Source organism: Gymnodraco acuticeps, unplaced genomic scaffold (genome assembly GCF_902827175.1).
Source record: "Gymnodraco acuticeps unplaced genomic scaffold, fGymAcu1.1, whole genome shotgun sequence".
NCBI classification, from domain to species: Eukaryota; Metazoa; Chordata; class Actinopteri; order Perciformes; family Bathydraconidae; genus Gymnodraco; species Gymnodraco acuticeps.
The window spans coordinates 2,284,702-2,297,491 of NW_022992250.1; the positions used below are offsets into that span (position 1 = coordinate 2,284,702).

Below are 12,790 nucleotides of genomic sequence, written 5' to 3' on the forward strand. Positions count from 1 at the left end.
TGTGTCAGGGAACTCACCAAGTGTCAGAAAACACAACCCTCTCTCTTTACCTCCATACCCAAATCTCTAAAAACGGGGCTGCAACGGAGCTGATACAGATTTGAATTCAGAAAAGGGTTGCCCTTCTGTTTATTCTCCGCTGTGGACGCTCTGGCTCTTTTTCTCCCTCCCCGAGGCAAGCGTTTGCTCCTGCTGCTGTAATTCAATGCAATCCCTCCCTCGCTGTAATTCTCTCCGGTTTGCCACCAACAGATGACAAACACCCACCTCTCCGCCTCTTCCAAAGAACCAGGGGACCGTGCGGCAGAGTTTCAGTTAGATTTTTTTTGCCGGTTAACATGTCCGTTAAAGTTTAAATCTTCCGGACAACATTTGAAAAGTGCCAGTCAAAGGTCTTGTTATTTCTTGAGCTTTAAAACAAATGAATAACGACTCTATATAATCATAAGAATAAAACACGGAGGACGGAGCCTCTCTTTTCCTCCCCCTCTTCTGAGAGCCCAGTAGCTGATCAGAGCACGCTCCCCTCTCCTGCAGGGGGGCGTGGTCAGCTACAGCTCATTTGCATTAAAGCTAGTCACATAATCAGCCCTTGCAAAAACAGTTCTGGAAAAGAGCGAAATGAGGCATGGTTAAAATGCATGTGTTTGAAGTATTTTTTTTCAAAATACCAGACATGTTTTATATAGGTATGGCCCTACAATATATTTGTCAAATATAGCATGATAGGTCCACTTTATCTTTGAAACGGCTAAATAGATATACATACATATATATACAGAGACATGGAGAAATAATCACTCAAGTCAGTGTTTGAGGTTTTTTTGTCCGTTTTGTGTTTTTTTTCTTTATTAAAGGAAAAGCATAATTACTACAAATAACACTAATAGCGAATCACATCAGCCTACAAAGCAGATATTATGAATATTAAATGTTATAATACAAGATCTCATTCAAGTATTTTACATTTTTCCATTTTATATATTTTTTTTGTTCCTTTTTTCCTTGTTTTCATATTTTTTTCCTCATGACAAGCCTAGATATAGTAATGCAATGAACTATCTTAATGGTTCATATACAGTTATTTCTTATTCATATGGCTTTATGGAATTTTGTCCTTTTTTTTCAGTCACCAGACATCAGCCATAATCTTCTGAACGACATCACAAGCCCAAGTTGGGCTCTTTCTCTTCTTTCTGTCTCTTCCTCTTCCCACGTCCATCACTCCTCTCTCCGATGAGCAGAGTGTGGCGCCCCCTACAGTTTGTCTGAAAGGCAGAAAACTCCTGAAACCCCCAAATGTCAGGTGACAGGTGATGATCACATTAGAGAGAGGGATCATGTGACTGCCCCAGGAAGAAGGTCAGACTGCCAGGTCTCCGGCTGAGCCATTCGAAGGCTCGGCTGGTTTAGGGCCACGTTGTGTTCTTCTTTTCTGAATGTTTTGTAGCTCATATTTTAACCTCCAGTAAACACTTTTTTATGCATCAACTGTAAGCTTCTGTAACTGATCCAAATCTCCCTGAAGATAAAGCAACAAAACATTAAAAAGGAAGAAAAGAAAAGCAAGTACAACTTTGCAATTTCGTGTTTCCAACAATTGTGGATTCAAAGGAAGAAACACTGACAGGATTTTCTCTCTGCTAGAACATCAACCAATAGGCTGAATGCTTATAACACAAAAAGGACCAAAACTTTAGTAAAAAAAAATAAGAAAACATGTTTTGATTTAAAAAAGGAAGGGTCAGGCTTGTCCAAACTCTTAATCTGTCAAATGTATTTTAACTCACGAAGGATCTCTTTGACAGTTAATAATGTCAAACAGAAAATGGCTCAATATTTTCTTTTCCAGAACTTTGTGAATTTCTTCAATTATGGTCCTCAAATCAAGTTTTTAGACTTGGCAGACATGTTTGTCGAAAAACAGGGGTTTAAATATTAGAAAAATTAGTTTTTTGAAGTTCAACATCTTTACTAGAAGAAAAAAAAAAAAAAAGAGAAAATAACTGATTTCAACGTGAAACACTATAAACTTACAGCTTTAGTTTTTGCACTGAACACTCGCTGACGCCCTGATGCCAACATTCCCTTTTGTTGTGAATTATGTTCCCGTTTCTGAAATCCACAGATGTTTGAAACAGTCTGACACAAACCCTGCCTCCACTATAACAACGCTAGAAACACTGCAAATTGAAATTAAAAAGCATTAAAAAGATAATCATGAGACCTTTTAAAAAAAAAAAAAAAAGAAAGAAAAAAAAAGTTAAAGAGTACGTACACGTGTAAGGCAAATATATAATCTGTTCTATAAACAATAAAACAAGTAGCAGGGAGCTGTAATCATTTTCTCTTCATCTGTCAAATTCACATTTACATTAGTGGAGGAAGAAATCTTCTATTTGATATCATCAGTACTGGATAAAGATTTAATTATCCACACGTGACTGTAGGAAGTGTGAAGACAGAACAGAACTGAGTCCAGTCTTGAATTTCTCTCGACAGCGAGGCAAGACATCAAGCTGCGTATGTGTGGAACTAGCTCACACTGCTACATCTGTACCTGCGCGTGGAAAACACCTGTCAGCGTTCATGCCTGTAACTGATCTGTGAATCTGAGGGTGGGACAGGAAGTGGTGGCGAGCGCCCGAGGCCCGGTCGAGCTTCACGTTGAAGTCGGAGGCCGAATGTCTGGGTCTCGGGAAGCGTCTCCACCCACGGCCCTCCTCAACACCATGGCTTCTTCAAGTAATCCAGATTGATGATTCCAGTCCTGGGTCGTCACTGATGGTCGACGGATGGATGGATGTCACACGGATGGATAAACGGATGGACGCAGCTTGGGAGGCGCAGCGGGGGGGGGGGGGGCGAGAGAAAGTCGGGAAAAGCACCCAAAAAGGAAGATCAATCGGTGATTCAATCCCTTCCCGACTTGGCAGCCCACTGAAGTGTTTTTTTTTTTTTTCGGGAAAAAGGCGACAAACTTCCCGCCAGGTTTGTTTCAGCACAAAAAGCCACGACTTGCAAAATACAGGGAAGTATTACAGGACTTGTAACAGACCAAATGACACTTGGAAGACAGTTCAGAAATAGTGAAGGAGGGGAGTGAGGGAGGGGGGGTAAGTGAAACAGTTTGGCAGCACCACCTAGTGGCCTTTGCTGGAAAAAAGGTGACCGGATATGGTTGATTCCAATGCTGTACAATCGACAATAAGGTGGCGGGGCACATGTTAGAAGCAGTAAAATCATTAAAATAAGGCAACTTTCAATGATCGTGTCCATACTGAGGGATTGGTATAAGTCTTTTTTTTTCCCTCTCTTTTTATCATTTGGTTCTTTAATATTTAACCATCAATGTCCAGCCATAAAGTAAATCAAATATTTTGAATTTGAAGCCCCTCAACTGAAATGTCAGTCGCTCGGTTTAAACCACTTTGGTCCGGTTGGATGTCAGGAGCAGCACGGCCTCGCGCGCCGCCGCTATCTGGCTTTCAGATACTCAGTGTCCATCAAACTATTTCCAAGTCTCCAATCTCACCGCATGCCAAAGAAATAATAATCATAAATCTGAGAACTGAGGGAGGAATCAAATATCTTACAGCCAGCAGGACAGTGATCGAAAAGGGGTCCCAGTGACAGAGAGGGGGGTCAACATGAAAATATATTTTTTTTAAAAGAATGAATAAAATAAAAATAATTCCATGGTAGTACATCACCACCGAACCATCCACCGTGTGGACTGGCAATGATTTGTAAGAGAAAAGAAAAAAGTGTTTGACACCTCATCCATTCCTTTCCTCATCAAGACAAAACAAAAAAAAGTATCTTTTTCCTCACAAGCTGACAACTAATTAAAAAACCGAGCCATATTAATTGTTTGTCTTCCTTATTTCTTAATAAAGTTGGTTGAAGTAAAAAAAAAAAAATGCAGAAGTGGACTACCCCCCTCTCCTGTGGTGCAGACAGAACCAGCGACTAGCAGACGTGGTTGAGTTCATCATGTGGGCCGGCGTGTTGGTGGAGTTACTTCAGTGTCATGGCGTCAGGAGCGGGGTCAGCGGGGTCTTTCTGGCTGCTGGGTTTGGCATCATCCTTGGCTGCGGGGCCCGGGGCGAAGGGGGCAGGGCTGGGGCCCGAGCTGTTCTGGCTGTGGGGCCGGCTGGAGGGCAGAGAGGGGTGCCGGCGGCGACTGTCCCCGCTGGACGAGTGTCTCCTGCGGCCCCCTTCCTCCATAGGCGGCTGGAACCAGAAATAGGGAGGTTAGAGAGGGGGGAGTTGTTTTTTAAAGCACAAAACCACAATCAGTGATCACTTTTAGAATCAGTTTACTCGTAAAAATAAGGTTTCACTATTCTTGATTCAAATGTCTTACTTTCAGTGAAATGACCGGGGATAAGAAATAACCTATGCCAAAACTACAGGGTCATGTCTTTTATACATTTTCAACAGACATGCTCAGGTGAGGTTCTGATCTTTTTCACAGATGCTGCCAATCAGCGGTTAAATACCACATAAAAACATTTACTCACGTCAATTCTGAAATCTTCCAAACGTTTGAACTTGTGCAGGTACTCCTGCAGCTTGGGGTCGATCTCCATGGTCTTGGCTTTAGAGTATTTAAGGAAGGCCCAGAACTTCTCTAGTCCATAAAGCTGGCCTGAGGACAGAAAAGGAAAAAAAAAAGGTTAGTGTATCTTTTCCTATGAGAGATGAAAGCGTAACCAGAAACATGTTGGTATTTTGTTGCTGTAATCAATCATATAATCCCCTCTGGTCTGTGTGTTATGCTGTTTTTTCCCCCAAATAATTCTTACCAGCTTCGTAGTCCTTCATGGTCTCTTCCTGGAAGTCCTTGAAGATGTCTGGCCTGAACTTCCTCTCTAGACCGTAGCTGTAGTACCTGAACAGGCACTCCAAACCGTACCTGAAACACACAACAAGTTACATTTACATTTTCCATTATTGCAAAAAAAAAAAAAAGAAAGTCCGGTCTAATTTAACAACCCACCTAAAGCTCTCAGTAAGAACGGATTTTAGGACAGAACATCATATCTCCTCAACAACTACCCTATTACTGACATATTATCTACACTGAACAAAAATATAAATGCAACACTTTTGTTTTTGCTCCCATTTTTCATGAGATGAACTCAAAGATCTAAAACATTTTCTATATACACAAAATAACCATTTCTCTCAAATATTGTTCACAAATCTGAAAAAATCTGTGATAGTGAGCACTTCTCCTTTGCTGAGATAATCCATCCCACCTCACAGGTGTGGCATATCAAGATGCTGATTAGACAGCATGATTATTGCACAGGTGTGCCTTAGGCTGGCCACAATAAAAGGACACTCTGAAACGTGCAGTTTTGCTTTATTGGGGGGGTCTGGGGGGGTCCGAAAACCAGTCAGTATCTGGTGTGACCAACATTTGCCTCACGCAGTGCAACACATCTCCTTCGCATAGAGTTGATCAGGTTGTTGATTGTGGCCTGTGGAATGTTGGTCCACTCCTCTTCAATGGCTGTGCCAAGTTGCTGGATATTGGCAGGAACTGGAACACGCTGTCGTATACGCCGATCCAGAGCATCCCAAACATGCTCAATGGGTGACATGTCCGGTGAGTATGCTGGCCATGCAAGAACTGGGATGTTTTCAGCCTCCAGGAATTGTGTACAGATCCTTGCAACATGGGGCCGTGCATTATCATGCTGCAACATGAGGTGATGGTCGTGGATGAATGGCACAACAATGGGCCTCAGGATCTCGTCACGGTATCTCTGTGCATTCACAATGCCATCAATAAAATGCACCTGTGTTCGTCATCCATAACATACGCCTGCCCATACCATAACCCCACCACCACCATGGGCCACTCGATTCACAACATTGACATCAGAAAACCCCTCACCCACACGACGCCACACACGCTGTCTGCCATCTGCCCTGAACAGTGAAAACCGGGATTCATCCGTGAAGAGAACACCTCTTCAACGTGCCAGACGCCATCGAATGTGAGCATTTGCCCACTCAAGTTGGTGACGACGACGACGAACCGGAGTCAGGTCGAGACCCCGATGAGGATGACGAGCATGCAGATGAGCTTCCCTGAGACGGTTTCTGACAGTTTGTGCAGAAATTCTTTGGTTATGCAAACCGATTGTTGCAGCAGCTGTCCGAGTGGCTGGTCTCAGACGATCTTGGAGGTGAACATGCTGGATGTGGAGGTCCTGGGCTGGTGTGGTTACACGTGGTCTGCGGTTGTGAGGCCGGTTGGATGTAATGCCAAATTCTCTGAAACGCCTTCGGAGACGGCTTATGGTAGAGAAATGAACATTCAATTCACGGGCAACAGCTCTGGTGGACATTCCTGCTGTCAGCATGCCAATTGCACGCTCCCTCAAAACTTGCGACATCTGTGGCATTGTGCTGTGTGATAAAACTGAACATTTTAGAGTGGCCTTTTATTGGGGCCAGCCTAAGGCACACCTGTGCAATAATCATGCTGTCTAATCAGCATCTTGATATGCCACACCTGTGAGGTGGGATGGATTATCTCGGCAAAGGAGAAGTGCTCACTATCACAGATTTTTTCAGATTTGTGAACAATATTTGAGAGAAATGGTTATTTTGTGTATATAGAAAATGTTTTAGATCTTTGAGTTCATCTCATGAAAAATGGGAGCAAAAACAAAAGTGTTGCATTTATATTTTTGTTCAGTGTAGCTTTCAAATGTGTTACTGCTACTTATATTTACACCCATTCAGTGTTCAAAGGTCTCACCTGTATCCTTCTTTCCCGTCCTCGACCACCAGCTGTCTGAACTCTTCGTACATCTTCCTGTTGAAGTGATCCCGCAGGAAAAATGACCAGAAGCGGAAGAGTGTGTTCATCTCCTGTGATTGGCCGATACCCAGCCGCTTTCGCTCTGTGATTGGTTGAAGAAGAGACATTAAGATGACAGGCTTATATTAAAATATAAGATTAACAGTAAAACATCAAGACATCAAGTATGACGTTACCTCTAATTAATTCTGCAGAATGGATAGTAGAAGTAGAAGTGTTTACCGTTTAGGCAGCGCCGGCGGTACTTGTGGTAAACGTGTTGCGTGAAGCCGTTTTCCTTGAGCAGCTCATGTGAGGGGTGCTGGAACTTAGGGAGGGACTGAGGTGTGCAGCCGATGTTACCCATGACGGGTGTGCCCTCTGATGGGCTGGCAGTGGAGCTGAAAGGGGGGGAGGACAGAGTGAGTATTAGCCACATCAAATCATAGAGCTACGTCAGTGAAGTGATGTTGTTGGGCTATCATAAAGGATATATTAAGGGGACTACATTTCAGTAGTTAAAAACAAAAGTTAAGCCTTAATGAGGCTAACCCTCTCCTGAGTCTGTTTCTAGACATTAATGAGTCATAACATTAATTAAAATGTAGGTAAAGCCTCCCAATTTACAATACATTTAGAACTGTTTCAAGATCCAAAAAATACAACAACTTTCATTATTATATAAACAAATATAGTGAGTTGTCAAAAAACGAATAATGAAAGACTAATTTCCAATTCTGCCAGAATTTAAGAAACATTTTATCTGAAGTCTTGTACTGTTTTACAACAGAAATCAGATTTGTCTTTGTCCAAAAGGAGAGAGTGCAGAGAGTGAGTCTCACCTGACAGAGGTGGTACGGGAGCGATGCTCTCTGGAGTCCATCACCCAGCCCACGTGACACTCCATGGGAGGGTTGGAGCTGTGTCGGGTCTTCCTCTTCCTGGGCGTCTGAAAGTAGAGATAAATAACATGTTAAGAAAACCTGGAACAGCGTTTTGGGGATTATATTCTATTATTAAGACTATTTTGCAGGTACTATATATTGCATACACACGTGGGACTACATATTGAGTCCTATTATAGAAATATTGAACTGGTTAAGAGGGGCATGTGCTTTATGGTTACTCTTTAGGCAACATGTATCCTTTGTAGGGTTTGACTCGACATTGATTTTTAAAATTGTCAGACGCCGACCTGACTGTTACCCCAGCAACATTTTGTCAAACCACTACCGTTTACAAATGGTTTCTTTATCCTAATAAAACTAGGTATTGGGACAATACAAAGTGAACATCCACTAATTTAAGTCTGTCCCCCTCACATGGGAGCCGTCTTACCTTGGCATCTACAGGTCGACTCTCCTTCACCACGGGGTAGAAGCGCGGCGTCATGGTGGAGTCCTTCCTGTGCGGCGTGTGCGGTGTGCGGGGCGTGCGGGCACTGCGGTAGTTGGGCGAGTCAGGCACGGTAGTCGGAAGCGAGCGAGCTATTGAAGAGGGCTCAGGGGCTCCGAATAGTTTGTTCGCCAAAGCGTCTGTGGGGACTGAAGGGAAATATTTGTATTAAAATCTGTATAAAAAAAAGTAGCTGCCTTAATAATTTAAATGCAACTCAGTGTGTCATTTGAAATGACCAATAGTGAAGTAAGACTTTTGAATAACATTAAAAAAGAAGCAAATGTCAAAAAATTTATAAATGTCACAATAAGTTGTCGTATAGCAGAGCCTTAAAAACGTATAAAAGATATATAGTTATAGCATGTATGTTTAGTTTAAGAAATCGAAGCATAATATTCCGTAAAGAAAAGTTAGTATGCCATTAAACAAATTACAAAACATGCATAAAAAAGTAATATGCCCTATTTATTTTTAAGATAAATGGTATAGTATGTTACAAAAAACATAATTGAATATGCCATAAAAGAGTACAACAAATATAGTGTAGTATGTTATTACAATTTCCTTCTTAAAGAAATACCATGTGTTTTTGTGTACTTACTCTGCTGGGGTTTGGGGGGGGGCAGGAGGGACCTCCTGCTTGGGGTCGATAGGGGGTTCGGGAGTCAGGCCGTCAAACTGTTCGCGGCTGATCAGGTGGACCTTTTTGAAGTTCTCCACCTCTTGCTGTGAAACAGAGAAAAACAAGAGTTCATATGTGTGTTATGTCAATATAGCTTTTTAATTAAATAAAAATATTTCTCAAGGAGGGACAATAAGGATTAAGATATTAATACACTGTAAGCAAAACATAAAAAAAGACTTTCACAGAATTTAAAACAAAATACATCCCTCCAAAAAACCAAACTGTACTGAGACCTAAGCTCTTTCACAAATATACAAGGAAAAATAAAGCAATAAATAAATAACCTGGAACATTGAGGAAAATGTTAACATGTATTCTTTTCAACAGACCTTATCTGCAGTAATCTGGAGATTGTGATGCAGCAGCAAAACATGGCTGCCAAAAACACTCTTTTCAGCTTCATGTTGCGGCCCTCACTGTTCTGACACGAGTAACTCAACCAGTTCAGTTTCAGCAACAAAAAACCCTGAATTTTCCACGCCTGTAGAACCTAAAAACAAAACTGTACTGCTCCTCCAACAACAGCAGCTCAATGTCAAACCTTCCTATAAGCTAGTCTTATGTACCAGTCTGTGTGTTGGATTATACACTCACACTCTCTCCTTTATTCCACCAAGAATCTTCAGATCTCTGAGCGTCCATCTTTGTTCCCCCTGTAGCCTGTTGCCTCGACCCCTCAGGCCGAGGCCGTGTTTGTGGGGTTTATTTATAAACAAGTGCCCCCTGTTCCACACGCAGCTGGATGTGTGCTGCCGAGCACGTGAAGGCCTCACAATGAGTTCAACAATGCTACAATGGGCAGCAATGACAACAAAACCAAAACAAAAACATTTCTATTGTGTCGGGTTTCCATATCCAGAAAAAGCTCTAAATCTACCTCTGGTTTTGGGCAGAAACACCTCCAATCTGCCAATGACTGAGGTGGAAGCTGTCAGAAGAGCCTGATAGAGATATGGAGCACTACAGACTGTGTTGTTTGATTGTCTTGACCTCTGATACGTTTCCAGGTGGATCATGTGGTCCCAAAACTTACCCCGACACAATAATAGGTGCTTTTTTATCAATAAAACCCGAAAATACAACACAAACCAACTTATTGTGGTTTGTGGAGCCTAATCACAAGCACATTTGTTTTTTTCTTACAACTCAAGCCTTTTATTTTTGAATACGCAAAACAAATCCTGGACTGTCAACATCAAAACTTGTAATTGAAGAAAAACACTCATTTTCTGGCTGGTTGGTGACATCAAATCCAGAAATGAACTAATGAAATGGCATTTCTGTCATGTTTAAACTAAAGTAGGGGTGCAACAACTAATCGACTTAATCGATTACCAAATGAGTTGCCAACTAATTCAGTCGTCGATTTGTTGGTCACAACATCACGTGTGTTTTACGCGCCGTTAATCTCCAACGTTTTATCGGTTTACTGGAGACATTTAAAAAATATATGTCATGTATTATTGCTACATAGCATTATATACAGGGGTGCACATAACTTTTTTGCCCTGGTTCTCAAAGGAGCACCTGGAGATGTTGCTTGGTGCTCATCCTTAAAATGAAATAAACCGTAACTTTTGAGGGGGTCTTGACTTTATTTGCCAGACACACGGCACTGAACACACATGCAGAGGTGAACACAGAACACACATGCAGAGGTGAACACAAGACAACATTAGCACGAGCAGTAATCCTACAAGCTGTCATCACTACCCTCCTGACTGTTCTCCTCACTGTTCTCCTCTCTGTCAGACATGGTAGCTGATGATGTAGGCCTACTTCTTTCTCTCTGGTTGAGTCTGCGATTAGCTGCTTGCATCCACAAGTCAACAGCTGGGTTTGGGTCGAAAGTCTCTGTTGTCATCTTAGACAAGTGGATGTGAACATAACCAATAACCTACCATAGCCAATAACAAATGAATGTAACTTATTTTATTTGTGTTGTTCATTCATATCTTATTTTACCTTAACATTTATTTATGCATTTTTTTTTATCTCTCCAGTTTTAAAGGATATTTTTGGTTACTGTCCTATAGTATACATTGGAATGATTTAAAACCTGTTTATCCCAATAATTATAAAGGAGTGCCTTGGAAATATGTGTTTACATAAATTGTGACCAAACTGTTTGAAACTTAGACTAACGTGAACTATTTAAACACTCAAGAGTCCTTTACCTCACTGAGCTGTAGTTATCAGTCTCTCGGTCTGACTGGAGAGGACTCTCCCTCCACATCATTGTAGAAACATCTTCTTCTTATATCCGTTAGAGCAGCTAGCACGGCACCAGATTCTAATAACAACAGCGCCGGTACCGGTGCACCCTCCCTCTCTCTGCGCACCAGTTATGTGCAGCCCTGATTATATAGCAGTTAGTGATGTGTCGGTCTTTTAAGTGAACGACGGGAGCCGGCTCTCTGAGCCGGGTTTTGTTTGTTTTTTGCGGAGGGATCTAGATCGGCATGAAGGTGATATTAAACACATAATGACCAAGTCACTGCACATTATCCCGCTTATTACATGGCCACATTCTCAACAAAGTAACGACATGACTCCCAATATTAATTGAAATACTTTTATGATTTAAAAAATAGTTTTATGTATTGATTTAAATTGACAAGCATCCGCAAATAAAAGTAGTCCGTTGTTACCGTTTGAACTAACGTAGCAACGGCAGGAACTGCTTCAATAGTGTTTTTGAGGAGCTTTTTGATTACAGATTTGAAAACATCGTTGCTTGCTTTAAAAGTAGCACACTTCATGATTTCAGACCTTGGGAAGTATCTAGATATCCCTGCCCTAATGCCAAAGTAACTGGCAACTGAATATGTGTCGCCGTTTGATGTCTATGCCTGGACCGCTGCGTAAAAAGGAGGGTTTCTGCCCCATTACTTCTCTTCTTACTTCTATAAGAATAAAACACGGAGGACGGAGATCTCTTTTTCTCCCCCTCTTCTGACAGCCCAGCAGCTGATCTCAGAGCACGCTCCCCTCTCCTGCAGGGGGGCGTGGTCAGCTGCAGCTCACAGAATCAGCCCCCTGCAAAAACAGCGCTGGAAAGAGCAAATAGAGTGAAATGAGGCATGGCTAAAATGCAGGATCTTTTTGGTATTTTGAAAAGAAAAACTATATTTATATACTTTATATAGGTCGATACAGTAGCCCCTTTTTTTAAAATAGTTTTTATAGGTGTTGCTATCTGTTTTGTGTAGCGTGGTTCCAGAAGCAAGTCAATGCATTCATTGGGTGGTCTCAGAGAGTTACACGGGTCTGTAAATGCAATGAAAACAATTGGCCACAGCAAATCATTTATATTAAACATGTAATTTTTACTTTTGAATACTTCAGTACAAAGGATGTATTGAATAATTGTGATATAAAAAAGTGATATATGTGTACACATATAAATCATTAGTCAAAACAGGGCTACATTTGATTTAATTAAAAGGTATAATATGTGGTAAACTGAAGAGCCGTTTGGGAGCCGAAAGAGCCGGCTCTTCTTGGTGAGCCGAGCCAAATGATCCGGCTCACCAAGAAGAGCCGGAATTCCCATCACTAATAGCAGTCTTAGTGTCGCCAACTAGTTTCTAATATGCAAAAAGACAAACAAATGCGTCTATGATGTATTTTCGATCAGACGAGATCTCTCCCCCGTCTGTGTGCGAGTGGGCGGGGCAGTTTACACACACACACGCAGCTGCTACATGCAGCAACACACGGAGGAGATGGCGGAGTGAACGCGCTCCGAGGTGTGGTTAAACTTTACCCGTCTCGATGTGGAGAATGCTCGTTACCAAAAGTGCAATGAGAGTTTAGCATGTGAGGGCGGTAACACGAGCAATTTGTCTAAACATTTAGCAAAAGTGCACCACATTCAG

General features: G+C 41.8%; 1 protein-coding gene across 1 annotated transcript in view; it reads right to left on the reverse strand.

The window, feature by feature from the left end:
- Nucleotides 1-812: 812 nt before the first annotated feature.
- Nucleotides 813-12,790, reverse strand: part of larp1 (La ribonucleoprotein 1, translational regulator) — a 65,932-nt gene continuing 53,954 nt past the window's right edge. The window contains 9 exon segments of the mRNA XM_034206477.1: nt 813-4,236; nt 4,527-4,654; nt 4,812-4,921; nt 6,785-6,929; nt 7,070-7,227; nt 7,669-7,775; nt 8,165-8,370; nt 8,826-8,844; nt 8,846-8,950. Of these exon segments, the coding sequence (XP_034062368.1) occupies nt 4,021-4,236; nt 4,527-4,654; nt 4,812-4,921; nt 6,785-6,929; nt 7,070-7,227; nt 7,669-7,775; nt 8,165-8,370; nt 8,826-8,844; nt 8,846-8,950 (1,194 nt within the window). The 3' untranslated portion in view covers nt 813-4,020.